General features: G+C 43.6%; 1 protein-coding gene across 1 annotated transcript; it reads right to left on the bottom strand.

The window, feature by feature from the left end:
* Positions 1-6,443: 6,443 nt before the first annotated feature.
* On the bottom strand, positions 6,444-12,924 carry LOC115777679 (uncharacterized). The gene is made up of 6 exons (XM_030725624.1): positions 12,720-12,924; positions 9,272-9,325; positions 7,966-8,049; positions 7,580-7,813; positions 7,370-7,444; positions 6,444-6,929 (listed from the first exon to the last, which is right to left on the bottom strand). The coding sequence occupies exons 1-6, from the start codon at positions 12,922-12,924 to the stop codon at positions 6,781-6,783; spliced, it is 801 nt and encodes a 266-aa protein (XP_030581484.1). The 3' UTR covers positions 6,444-6,780.
* Between the last annotated feature and the right edge of the window lie 1,466 nt (positions 12,925-14,390).

The following is a 14,390-nucleotide window of genomic DNA, read 5'->3' as shown; positions in this document are numbered from 1 at the left end:
CAGCCCAGCCTGGCTCCATACTGGAAAGGCTTCTGCTGAGAGCTGTGGTCAGTGCAGACCCGACACCGGTCGTGCCTCGGCCAAATGAGAGAGGAGAGCTAGCAGTGTGGACATCCAGAGAGGATCCAGAGCAGCCTGGACCTTCCAGGGCATCAGAGGGAGCCACCGAGCAGTGGGAGCAACAAGGACCGATGACACCACCCAGCCCAGAACCCAGGGATCTGCAGGATCGTGGCGGGATGACATCATCAGAGAGAGGGCTTATGGGAGTCTCTCTACCCGCCACTGGAGGGCCGGATGACATCGAGAAGCCAGGGGTTTCTGACGACCCTGGTGAAAATGATGCATCAGAGATACTGATGACATCATGGGGAGACCTGAGAGATCCAAGAGTTCAAGAGTATCTCGCTCAGCTGCCAAGGGAGGTCTTTCAAGTAGAAATGCGGAAATTGCCTTCGGATTGGGCTCGACTGCTGAGACGCAAGAGGCACAACTTCCTGGTTCGCGCTCAGCACGCCCGCCATCGAGAGAGAAGTCAGGAGATAGAGCTTGTGAAGGAGCAATACGAGTCTCACCTCCTGATACAGAACATCAAGTGGGAGCAGGCCTCACAGCGAGCCTACTGCGAGATGGCAGAAATTAAGGCTGATCGAGCTCGCACTGATGAAAAGAACGAGGGCCTGAACCGTACGGTGAACCAACTGCAAGGCAAGAATGCTGAGCTCAACAGCAATTGTGAAATAGCCAACCATAAGCTGACCGCAGCCCTGATCGCCATTGGAGGGCATGTCAGTGAGAATCGAAGGCTTGATGCTGACAACCGAAGGCTCATTGTGGAGAAACAGAGCTTTGAGGCTGACAACCGAAGGCTCATTGTGGAGAATCAGAGCTTTGTGGCTGAAAACCAAAGGCTCATGGTTGAGAACCAGTGGCTCAGAGGCTGCTATGATCGGCTGAGGATGGAGCAAGAAGAAATCATGGAGGCAGGGCAGGAAGACTCTGCCCCTTGGCAACCTGAGGCAGAGGCTGCTGCAACACCGGAGGAAATGGCCCTCCAGCCAATGCAGCCTGAAGATGCTGCTGCCCGCTAGATGAACTGATGGTGACCTGGAAGATGCTAAGTCTATCTCGCTCTGAAACAACCTCTGCCAATGCTGTATTTTTTTTGTGTTTTCATATGTCCACTATATCCTAAGTGCTTTATATACTGTACCCCTAAGTATAGGTGCCTCTGACCTGCGTGATGTGCCCTGTAAGTGGGAATGCTGTATTGGTAAGATTAGTTTGTTTGTTACTACAGCTTCCAGAGTGACGAGCACACCATGTGAGTGAGAAGATTTAGTTTGAAGCTTGCAAATGATTATATCAATAAAAACAGCTCACGCAGTGTGTTGCAATGTTCACCTTGTTTAAACAAATATTTACTCTTGAATTGATAAAAATACGTTGTGTTGATACCAGTAGGCATCAAAGGGGGAAATGTCGTGTATTTTTATCTTGATGACATCAGTATTTTCTATCAATATTTTTATATCATGTATTGTTATATATATATTAATCACACACTCTAATTAATGGTCACATTATGTATTATTTGTCACCTATATTGTCACTCACACACTGAAGCTCTGCATGCTGTAGACAGGTAAAAATGCTGAGGCCTGCTCTGCAGGCAACCTGGGATTTTTCCATTAAGTAATGCTAGCCCCCACCTTTGTGAGGAGCTTCACCTTTTACACAGTGCACTTTTGACCCAGCTTCTCCCGAGGGGAGGGCGAGTAGCCGGAGTGAATCCCGAGGGGAGGGGCAGAGGCGCACCTGGACTTCGGAACGTGGGAAAGATGGGTTTTTGCTAGCCCCCCCGAGATCAATTCATAGAACTGTTGCTTAAAGGAGCATCTTAATATGTCCCCTCCCCTGATAACAGCTGCAGGAGGTGTGAGATTGGGCTATAAAAGGCCAGGCTGAATTTGGGTGATAAGCTCTTTCTCTGGTCTTCCTTATCTCCGTGTAACGGCTTCAAGGCACTCACTCCCGGGAGAAGAAGAAGAAGAAGAAGAAGAAGAAGAAACAGCCTTTATTGTCCCACAGAGGGGAAATTTGGGTGTAACAGCAGCCGCAGTTATTATAAATATAAATAAAGATATAATAATTCACACTATTAAGAAAAGAATATATATAAAATCAACAAACAATATTAACCTAATACTACTAATAATAATAACACTATATACAATGTACATGATGTGCCTGTGTGTTGAACCTTAACAGGCCGGACTATTTACAGTATATTATATATTATCCTACATTGTGTAGGCTATTGTGGTTTTTGTTGGGAGCAGTGATGGTTATACAGTCTTACAGCTGCTGGGAGGAAGGATCTGCGGTAACGCTCCTTTGTGCATTTAGGATGCAGCAGTCTGTCACTGAAGGAGCTCTCCAGCTCAGCAACAGTTTCATGCATGGGATGGGAGACCTTGTCCATCAGTGATGTTATTTTGGTCAGAGTCCTTCTGTCTCCCACCACCTGCACTGAGTCGAGAGGACATCCTAGGACAGAGCTGGCTTTCCTGATGAGCTTGTCTATCCTCTTCCTCTCAGCTGTAGACAAGCTGCTGCTCCAACATACTGCTGCATAGAAGATGGCTGATGCCACCACAGAGTCATAGAAGGTCTTCAGGAGTGTCCCCTGCACTCCAAAAGACCTCAGCCTTCTCAGCAGGTAGAGTCTGCTCTGACCCTTCCTGTAGAGCGCATCAGTGTTATGAGTCCAGTCCAGTTTATTGTTTAGGTGAACACCCAGGTACTTATAAGAGTCCACTATCTCAATGTCCACTCCCTGGATGTTCACCGGTGTCCGTGTGGTGGGTCTGCGCCTGCGGAAATCCACCACCAGCTCCTTGGTTTTAGCGGCGTTGATCAGGAGGTGGTTCCGCTGGCACCAGTCCACAAAGTCCTGAGTCCACTGTCTGTACTCTGAGTCATCCTCACCTGTGATGAGGCCAACTATGGCAGAGTCGTCAGAGAACTTCTGCAGATGGCAGCGTGGGGAGTTGATGGAGAAGTCTGCAGTGTAGAGGGTGAAGAGGAACGGTGCCAGCACAGTTCCCTGTGGGGCCCCCGTACTGCAGACCAGCCTGTCAGAGACACAGCCCTGTGTCCTCACGTACTGTGGGCGGTCAGTGAGGTAGTCCAGTATCCACTCGGAGATGTGGTGGTCCACTCCTGACAGTTCCAGCTTGTCTCTCAGAAGTCCTGGCTGGATGGTGTTAAAAGCACTGGAGAAATCAAAGAACATGATCCTCACAGTGCTTCCAGGCTTCTCCAGGTGGGTCAGAGCTCGGTGCAGGAGGTAGATGATGGCGTCATCCACCCCGATGCCAGGCCGGTAGGCGAACTGCAGCGGGTCCAACGAAGACGACACCATGAGGCGTAGATGGTTGAGGACCAGCCTCTCGAGGGTCTTCATTAGATGCGATGTCAGGGCTACCGGCCTGTAGCTGCTAAGATCCTTTGGATGTTTGGTCTTTGGTACCGGTACCACACAGGAGGTCTTCCACAGTTGTGGTACTTTCCCCAGCTTCAAGCTCAGGTTGAACATGTATCCCATGATGCCACACAGCTGATCTGCGCAGCACCTCAGGAGCCTGGAGCTGATGCCGTCTGGACCAGCAGCCTTTCGCACCTTGATTTTACGTAGCTCCTTCCTCACATGATGAGTTGAGAGGGACAAGATGGAGGTGGGGGATGGGGGTTGTGAGATGGAGTCCTCAGAAGTGAAGGGGGTGGGTGATGGCTGAGAGCTGAGAGGTGTGAGGTCCCAAGAAGAAGAAAGGTTGGCAGTCATTAAAGATGGTGGGGCTGACAGCAGGGGGGACTGGGCTGGGGGAGGGGTGGGTGGCTGGTCAAACCTGTTAAAGAACTGGTTCAGGTTGTTAACCCACTCTAAGTCTCCCACAACCCTAGGGCTTGGTTTGTGGCCTGAAATTGAGTTCAAACTCCTCCAAACCCCACTGATGTTGCTCTGCTGTAGCTGGTCCTCCATCTTCTTCCTGTAGATGTTTTTTCCATCCCTGATTTTCCTTCTCAGATCCTTCTGCACGGCTCTCAGCTCCTCCTTATTTCCTGATCTAAAGGCTCTCTTCTTCTCCTTCAGGAGAGCCTTTATTTCAGAGTTGATCCAGGGTTTGTTGTTTGAAAAACACCGTACCCTCCTGGTGGGCACAGTGTTTTCCACGCAGAAATTGATGTAATCAGTGATGCAGTCCGTGATGCTGTCGATGTCCTCCCCATGAGGGGCACAAAGCTCTTCCCACACAGTGGAGCTAAAGCAGTCTCTCAGAGCTTCTTCAGTCTCCTCAGACCATTTCTTCACTGTGTGTGTCACAACTGGTTCTCTGTGTACCAAGGGTTTGTACACAGGCTGGAGATGAACCAGGTTGTGATCTGAGCCCCCCAGGGGAGGCAGAGGTGATGAGCTGTATGCCTCCTTGATGTTGGCATACAGTAGATCCAGTGTGTTGGTATTCCTGGTGTGGCAGGTGACATACTGGGTGAAGGTGGGGAGAGTGGAGGACAGGGAGACGTGGTTAAAGTCCCCTGAGATCAGAAAGAGGGCCTGTGGGTGCTGTGTTTGGAGTCTGCTGGTAGTAGCATGGAGGACATCGCAGGCTGCAGCAGCGTTAGCAGAGGGCGGCACATACACAGTTATACACAGAGAAGCTTTTTGCTTTCTTGCATTTTGTTTAACTTTTTGCTATCTTGTACTTTGTTTTACTTTGGGCTTTAATAAATCCTGAAAGCGAAACCTGCTCATCTCCAGTGAGTTTTTGTGAAGTGTGGTGGTTTTTCAAGGTGCATTGTTTCCATTGATCTCCCCTAAGAAGAACAGCGGGAGAGAGCCGAAACCACGACCCGACACCTGTTAAGGTTCAACACACAGGCACATCATGTACATTGTATATAGTGTTATTATTAGTAGTATTAAGGTTAATATTGTTTGTTGATTTTATATATATTCTTTTCTTAATAGTGTAAATTATTATATCTTTATTTATATTTATAATAACTGCGGCTGCTGTTACACCCAAATTTCCCCTCTGTGGGACAATAAAGGCTGTTTCTTCTTCTTCTTCTTCTTCTTCTTCTTCTTCTTCTTCTTCTTCTGATCACTGTCAGGAAGCTCATCCACTTCATCTCTCGATCTCTGGCAGCATGTTTTAAACCTCCTGTAACGAACCTCAGTGTTAATTTTCTCTTATTTGATTTGCAGATTAAATATTTCCTCAAAGCCAACTTCTTTTAAATCCAAACTGTTTTTATTTTAATAACATGAGAAGGTTATCCATGTTGTCCCATCCAGACTGGATTACTGCAGTTCTTTATACATCAGACTGGAGAAGGCAGTACTATCAGACTGCAGCTGCTCCAAAATGCTGCTGCTGGACTCCTGACTGGGAAATAGAAACAGGAACATATTTCACCTGTCCTGGCATCATTGCTCTGCCTACCTGTGCAGGTGAGGACTCATTTTAAATCTTTGTTAATCCTCATTAGAGCTTGCACGGTGACTGCTGAGGTCAGCTGACCAGCAGCTGTTTGTAGCTCCAAGCACCAAACTAACTTCAGTGGTCCCTCACTGCTGCAGCTCTGAAACTCACTCACAGTCTGCAGGTATCAAAAACAAACACACCTCTCTTCATTAGCCTTTCAGTTTGGGTCTCATTTACAGCTGAGTCTCTGTGAACAGGAAAAGTTGGTTTTAATTATGTTTATATTTAATTCCTTCTTCCAAATTATTTCTCATTGATTTTTTTTTTTATTTTGGTCAGTGATTTATTTATTTATTTTTTTTTTAATTACTTGTTGTGCAGCACTTTGTTATCCTTGACTTCACCAGAGCTGAATGTGTGTGTTCAGAGTTTGGGATACAAAGCAGCATGGACAGTTGGATAGGGTTTTTTTTTTTTTTTTTTTTTTTAATGAATAATTTAGTGGTACTGAAAATAACTTTGACTGGATTTTTTTAGGTTTGCTGAAATATCTCTACGTTTGAGATGGAGGTGAAATGTGTGAACCTGGGCTGTGGTTTGCTGCCCTCTTCCTGTCACACACACTGTTTGACATCTGTTCATCTTTTTGTTCAGGCTGCAGAGCAGAAACCCACACAGCCCGTCTGCTGCAGCACAGGAAGTTTGATCTTCTAATAACCGCTGACAACAGATTCATATCTGCAGCTCAAACCATTTTTCCACAACATATTTTGTAATGCAGCTTTAAAATGTCATTTATATTTCAGTCTGAATTCAATGTGATGAAATTTGACTGTCAAACAGTAATTAATGGTTTCAACAATTAAGAATTAATTCATAAATTTAATGATGATGTGACACAAAAATGAGCCTTGTGGATGTTTCTGTGTGATTCTGTTTATTAATGTTTGTATTTGTATTTACTGCAAGAATCAATTCCTTTTTTTAATGGGGGCTTTGTGAGGACATTGTTGGAGGCAGATTCAACATCCTTTAGAAAAACTGGCTGCAAATGAACTAAAATTACACAAGAGCATAAAAATCTAATATAATCTATGTGTGACTGAAGTTACTGTTTAGTACAAGTAAATTTAATGTGAAAACACTCGACACTACAGACTCAGTAACACAAACATGTGGATATGAGCTGAGAGTAAGACAAAGATCTCAGATGTGTGAATGGTGATCAAAGTGATGAATGAGATGAATGGATGAGATTTGATGGTGAGAAAAGGCGAGCAGAAAACAGTCAGTCAGCATGTGTGCAGTTGGTGGACGCTCCCTTGTTTCTGAGGATCATCAGCAGAGAGAGTCCACAGCAGTACACCAGACTCTTCACTATCAGCACTGTGGACAGCAGGCAGAGCAGCTTCACCCTGCACTGAGACTGGAAGGACCCTGAAGGACACACACACACACACACACACACACACACACACACACACACACACACACACACACACACACACACACACACACACACACACACACACACACACACACACACACACAGTGGGGTTATTCCTGTGAGATGAAGGAGAAAAAGTCCAAATAGAAACAGTCACAGCTTCTTCTTCAAGTGGATGAATGCATTGATTTGTGTTTGTGTCCACTTGGGGGCAGAAGAACTCCACAAGCAGCTAACAAACTGATCTCTGACATATTATGGTCTGTGTGCTGTTTGGTGCTGAGCAGCTAGTGTACAGTGGCTTTCTCAGAGCTTGTTTGATGAAGATATGAATGAGTGGAACAACTTTGAGACTGAGTCCCTAAAGTTGTTCCAGCTCCCTCATTGGACATTGGAGCTGTCCATGCAGAGAGGCAGCAGGTGATCTTACAGTCAGCTGGCTGCAGAGCTGGCAGGTCTGCTGGCTCTCTCTCTGGAGGACAGGAGGCTGCTGGAGCTGGAAGCTCTGAAACACAAAAGGAGTCAAATGTTTGGAGCTGCAGTGACAAATGTCAGTCCTCTGCTCCTCTGCTCTCTTTGACAGCATCTCCACATGAAGCTGAATCCCTGAAGCTGAACACAGTCAGCGAGCCTTCATTACCTTCTTGTGTTTGGGCCTCCACTGTTCTGCCACCATCATTGATGTAGCAGCTGCATTTATATGTGCTGTTCTCCTGCTCATGGATCAGCTGCAGCTGCTCTCCCTCAGCAGGGGGCAGCTCCTCCAGCCCGCCGTTCTTCTTCTGTCTTTTACAAGACAGCTGGACCAGAGAAGGAAACATGGCTGGGGGCACACACAGCAGGGAGCTGCTCTCCTCCACATGGACTCTGGGTCCTGCTGGGTACAAGATGGGCTCACATGAGCAACACAGGAATTCTTCCCCCTGTTTTCTCTTATTAATGTTCTAATAAATAAGTGGAAGCATAAATGGTGACATGGTGGTGAGGTGTTGGCCCTGCAGCCTCAAGAAGGTTGCGGGTTCAGACCTGCTGGTCGGGTGGGGCTCTGCTGCGTGTTTGCGTGAACTCTCGGTGCCTGTGTCGTTCTTTTCTGGCCGCTCTGATTTCCATCTACAATCCAAAGACAAGTGTGTTCGGTTACCTGCTGACTGTGGATTGTGTGTAGGTGTGTGTGTGAGTGTCACTGCTTTGTGTTTGTGTTAGCGCTGCGACCGCCTCACCGTCTCTGCACCAGGTTCCCCCTTTGGTCCTCTGCCAGGTTCAATAAACTCCATCACTTTATGACTTTTATGGTTATAATAATAATAATAATAATTATAATTATTATTATTACATTTAGCATCGTAAAAGTTTTTTATTCGTTTTTTTTAAAAATCCAAATAAGCACATTTCATTGCTCACAGCGTGGAGGCAACACAATCAGCATCAGATGCTTGAATCAAATTAACAGAAAAAAAATCTGAATTTGTTTAATAAAAATGTTCTTACTATTTTTATTACAAAATGATGTTTACAAATATTTTTTCAAACATGTAAAATGTTCATTGAGAGTAACCTGATATAGAAGATTTGATAACATTATTTTAATCATTTTTTAATGTTTAGATATAATGTTCACAGTGTCTGATACTGTTATTGATGTCAGACATTTACCTCATAAAAATTTATTGTAATTATCTCAAATATAATTTCAAGTTTGCATTTGGATAAAAATACTTTAGTTGGTGTAACTATGAATGTTGAATTTTCTGTTAAATGTAATTTTATATATTTTTATTCTGAATATTCTCAAATAATACATTAATTTGACCATTAAAAATCTTCATTATTTTTACTTCTGAACAGATTAATTTTGCTGTTAAATCAAGTGCATCGCTTCTGTTTGTTGTAATTTTTAACAGCATCAGTTTGACTCACATATTCAAATATTCTTAAGAAATACACTTTCTGAACTCACTCCTGTCTGTGAAATATAACTAACACTCAGATTTCTGTGTACATTTATGAATAAATATTAAATTTATTCCCATCTAATCTGATGTTGCTGTCAGAAAGCAGCAGATGGTGCAGAATTACTGAGATGATCAAATCCTAAATATCTGTAACATCACTAATATTTGCAGAAATAAAGAATAACTTTAGTTGTTCAGTGAGATTTAAACATGTTTTCAGAGATTATTGAGCTTTTCTTATGGAACAATGGCTGCAGATGAATTCTCTACTAATTATGAACAAACTAACATGTAAAGCCTGAAGCAGCACAAACTGACTTTAAACACATTTTCAACTTCTACAATAAAACAACTGAAGGAAAATAAATGTTTGTTCTTACCTGTTACACTCAGTTTGGTTCCAGAGCCAAAGATGAGGTGGTTGTTTGCAGTGCCTAAATTCCCACAGTGAGACAGACTGATACAAAAACCTGTCTGCTGCTGAATGTGTCAGCTGAGGTGAATGAGTCCAAATGATGAAGCAGGATCATATTTCAGCTCCATGATGAGTTTCTCTAATGTTCATATCAACATCTGATTTGTTTTAAAAGCATTCCTTTAATTTTTTAGAGCAGTGTAGAATCACCAGTGGTTTGATCAGCTACTTTAACATTGCACAGCATACATCAATGGTTTATTCTCGTGGCTCGTCTGCATGTTAAAGTATCCTTGGGTGAGATATTGAACCCTGAATTTCACTGATGAATTATTGGAATGTGAACATGTGACTGAGTGAATGAAGCTTGCAGTAAGAAAGTGTTCTGAGTGCTCAAATATTTTTCAATTCAGTTTTATTCTTCCTGTTAAAGGGAGTTTTTCCTTCCCACTGTCACCAAGTGCTGCTCATAGGGGGTCGTTGTAACTGTTGGGTTTTCTCTGTATTATTTTAGGGTCTTTACAAAAACATAAAGCACCTTGAGGCCATTTTTGTTGTGATTTGGTGCAGTATAAATGAAATTTAAGTGAATTTAAATTTAACTCCATAATTAACTGTAATGTGTGAAGAAAACTCTCCGTTTACATGAACAATAGAGTCTATTAGATAAATATGATTCAAATCACTGCAGCTGTTGAAGGAAAAACTAGTTTGCAGTGACGTGTGTTTATTAAATTATACTGGTGTACGGTGGGTTTACAGTCACAGAGGGTGGGTCTGAGCAGGTAAACCAACCCAGAAACAAGTATTCACACTGCAGAATGTGGGAAGCTTCCTGGTGGCCTTCAGGGACTATTTACATTAAAACCTTTGTATATTACTGTAACATGGTGCAGCTTTGTCTTTCTTAGAAAGATTTAACAATCCACACTTTTTGGTTTTTCTCATAGTCAACTTCAATTTTAAACAGATATTCAGAGTTATCTTCTGTAGGTGGAACAGCAGTGATGTTCATAATAGTGGGAGTATTAAAAGTTTTCAAAAACACTTCATACAGATAATCAACAAACTAATAATCAAAATTCCAGAACCAAACAAGCTAAATATTAGTAAAATATTTCTAGCATGTATTGGAGCCAGTCAAACAATCCAGTAGCTGTGGACTTGTATAATGTTTTATCAATGTTTTTAAAATGATCTGATGTCCTCTTTGGTTGTGTTGAGGTCAGTGATGAAGGTGGAACATTCAGCTCCAACAATGGGAAGTTCCTCCTTGGGATGGTAAAATGAAGCCCAGTGCTGCTAATTTTCTCACTGTAGTCATTTCTTGTGACAGCTCACTCATGCCTGTTGCTGTAGAATATGCAAGATCTCCCACAGCATGAGAGAGGTCTCTTATTTGATCTAAAGATGGCATCACTCCATAGGTTGGAATGAGAGCATCAAAAACCAGACCATGATTTTGGTCAATAGTCATAAGCCTTCATTCCACAAACTCAACACATTTTGAGTGGTCCCTTTAATACACCATTCAAATGTTATGGGGACCACAGTAAGCATGAGGGAGTTAGATGGGTCTTTACAAGCAACAATCTGACAAAATGTAGATATTAAAGGAATTCAAACAGAGAACACAGACCATAAGATAAACCTTTATGCTGATGATGTATTACTTTTCCTTGGGAACTCATAAACCTCTCTTCTGAAGACAATCAAACTTATAGATAAATTCTCATATCAGATTACTCCGTCAACTGGAGTAAATCAACAGTTTTACCTCTGAATTGTAACAATCAGAACACCATCACTACCTCACTACAGTTGGGCAACATTAGATATTTAGGTATAAATTTTTCGCCCAGGCTGTCAGACCTGCTACAGTTGAATCATATTCCTCTACTAAAAACAATATCACGCGTTGGAACTCTCTACCTATATCTCTCATGGGGAGAGTTTCCACAGTAAAAATGATGATTCTGCCTAAAATCAATTATCTGTTCTCAGTGATCCCTAACAAACACTCTGCTGTTTTGTTTAAGTCATTAGACTCAAGCATTTCAAAATTTTTATGGAAAAATAAAACATCAAGAATAAGTTTGAAGACTTTACAAAAGCTAAAATGCAGTGGCGGTCTATCACTATTTCTTAGCCAATAGATTGCAGTATGTTTCAAGGTGGATCAAATCAAGCCCTTTAGACAGCCCATGGCTGGATTTATAACAAACACTCTGTGGAAAAGTGAAAATCTCTGACTTACCTTTCATTGGCCCCAGTATTAAACATCATAACTACTTTAAAAGCCTTAACATAAACAGCTTGGTGGAAAGTTTTAAATATAACCAAGTCTTCACTTATCCCATGTAAACTGACACCCATTTGGAACAATCCAGATATATGTCAGAAAAAGACAGTACTGAATTTTTCAGCATGGCAAGAGAAAGGAATAAAGAATGTTACTCAAGATGGAACCTTTATTTCATTTGAAGAACGTATTCAAGATATTTTCCATATTTTGTATTATCAGTAATTGAGGTCCATCATACAGACAAGGTTTAATTTAAATAATCTAAAATTAGAAATCCTTGTATTAGTAACAAAATCTTTATACCCCTAAATTGTTATCAAAAAATACACAAGTTAATATTACAAATTAATGGTTCAATTTCCCTCCCATCAAAATGAGAGTGAGATCTTTCCATCATCCTGATGAAAACTTCCGGACACAGATATGTTTTAACACTTTCAAAATGACTAAAAGTCCAAATTTACAACTTAAACAATACAAAACTCTCCATAGAATACACTATACAGGACACAGGATGTTCCAAATGGGCCTCAGAGACACAAATATATGCACCCATTGTTCAGGCAATCATGTTGAGAATTTTATGCATGCTATTTGGTCATGTACACCTGTTCAGAGGTTCTGGCAGAGGATATGTGAGGACTTATACACATGGTTTAATTGTTGTATTCCAGCATCACCAAAACTGTGTGTTTTAGGTGATGGAAGCAAATGTATCACACATAGTTCTTACTGCCTTATGCATTGTTAAGAAAACTATCCTCATGAACTGGAAATCCAAAAATGATTTATGTATTACTCACTATAGGAATTTACTTTTAGAGCACATTAGTCTGGAAAAAATGTCTGCCACCTCTAAAAAACAGTTGGACAAATTTGAATCTCTCTGGTCCCCACTGATCAACTCCATCACTTAGTGGGGGTGATCAGCTGTAGTCTCATCTCACGGTGTGCCCAGCATGTGGCTGGTGGTGGGCCAGGGCATTTGGATGTCTGATGGCTCTTGAACTGGAGACGGTGGCTGCTGTTTTGTGGTTTCTGTGTGTGGGCCCTGGTTGTTGGTGGTGGGGGCTTGGACGGATGCTCTTATGGTCTTGGGGTGTGGGGCCTGGTGTGCCCGTGGTGGTGGGTGCTGGCCCCGGGCCGGATGGCCGGCCTCCTCTGCGGCGGTCAGGGTACGGGGTCTTGGGCTCTGGTGCCCAGGGTCGCCCGTTTCCAGGTTGGGCCCCTCCCTGCGCTGGAGGGGTCTCTGCCCCCATGGTCGCACCGCCGTATGGGGTGGGTTGGCCCACGTCGAGATGTCTGGCTGGCATTCTGGGATTCTGGGGTACCCACACATTCTGTGTGTGTGTTGGGGGGGGGGACTCAGGTGAGGGAGCAGCAGTTTCCCACAGGGGGCTGGTTGGTCCTGTGTGTGTTTGTGTGTGTGTGTGTGTGTGTGTGTGTGGGTGGATGGGTGGATGTGATGTTTGTTGTCTTTTGTATGTGTGTGGGGGTGTGTGTGCTTGTGTCGTGCTTGTCTGTAGTGTGAGCTATGGGTGCCGGCCTTGAGTGCGGTGGTGCCCTGGGGGTGTGGCCTCTTCTGACCCTGGACCTGCCTTCCCTGCACTGCGGTTAGGTGTAGGGAACTGGGGTGTTAAGTGAGCCAGTAGTTAGCTGGCTCTCTCCCTCTGGGGGTAGTCTTCTCCCTCTCGGTCATATATATCCTGACCCTTTCCCTCCTCCCACTCAGTCAAACATCACATCACTCACACGTAGGGTCTTGGGGGAGGGGGGCTCATGTAGGGCCACTTCTTCGGCTCTGCTCCCTATGCTGCGTGATGTCCCACTCGTCTTTTTTAATTACATCATACAGCTCACAAATCATCATAATACACATAGGGCTTTGGGGGGCAGGCGTGTCACACAGTGTTTAGTGGGTGAAGCTGCTGAGGTAGCCCCACTTGTCTGGTGGGCTGCTCATTGCCTCTGGCTCTCTGGACTCTTGCCCTTTGGCCGTGGGGGCTCCGTCTGGGGTCTCCCTCCTTCCTCCTCTGGGATGTGCACACGGTTGCCATCAGGATGTGTGGCCTCAGGTCTTCTGAACTCCCAGTGGGCCGTGGATGGCCTGGGTCCCCTGGGTCCTTCCCTGTTTGCCTCTGGATAACGGGGGGCATGGCTGCAGCTTCTTGCCCTCATTACTGAGTACATTCCATGACAGAGGCGCACACACACACACACACACACACATTAGAGCAAACCACAACAAGATTGTGCGTATGTGTGTATATGTTTATGCATGTGTATAGATATGTGAATGTGTATGCGTGTATATATATTTACCTTTCTTCGATTATTTTTTCTCCCTTTGTTTTTTTTTTCTTTTTTTTCTGTCTTTATCCCTCTTTTTTTACCCCTTCCTTCCTGCCTGTCAGGCCTGGCATAAAAAAATAAAATAAAAATTAAAATACAAACATTAACAAGAATAGCCTACAGAAAACTTATAGAGCTGTTCTTGTAAAAGCAAATATGTTTGGTACATCAGTGCATTCAGATCATCATTCTGATTGTGAAAACTGCCAGACATGACAGGTCTTTAAAAGAAATACACTCACTGTCGTTTTGCTTCCAAAGCAGTTGTGTAGTTGTGAGGCTTTAGGCCAGGTGGGGTTTTTAATGTGTGGAGTAGGTGACATGTGTCACAAGGTGTGGCAAGCACAGCCATAAGGAGTAGCTCTGCTCTGGTACTGTGTGGGACAATACTACAGGCATAGCAGTTTTCAGGGGTTGGGTTATTTTC

This window comes from Archocentrus centrarchus, unplaced genomic scaffold (genome assembly GCF_007364275.1).
Source record: "Archocentrus centrarchus isolate MPI-CPG fArcCen1 unplaced genomic scaffold, fArcCen1 scaffold_64_ctg1, whole genome shotgun sequence".
NCBI lineage: Eukaryota > Metazoa > Chordata > Actinopteri > Cichliformes > Cichlidae > Archocentrus > Archocentrus centrarchus.
Note: the sequence above shows the minus strand (reverse complement) of the source record. Positions and strands in the feature narration are given on the sequence as shown.

Excerpts from the sequence above, each read along its gene's own strand:
- LOC115777679 (XM_030725624.1), bottom strand. The coding sequence starts at position 12,924 with ATGCCAGCCAGACATCTCGACGTGGGCCAACCCACCCCATACGGCGGT. Across the intron at positions 9,326-12,719 it reads CACCACCACGGGCACACCAG|GCACTGCAAACAACCACCTC; the intron begins GCCCCACACCCC and ends GTGGGAATTTAG. Across the intron at positions 6,930-7,369 it reads AGCTCTGCAGCCAGCTGACT|GGTCCTTCCAGTCTCAGTGC; the intron begins GTAAGATCACCT and ends TGTGTCCTTCAG.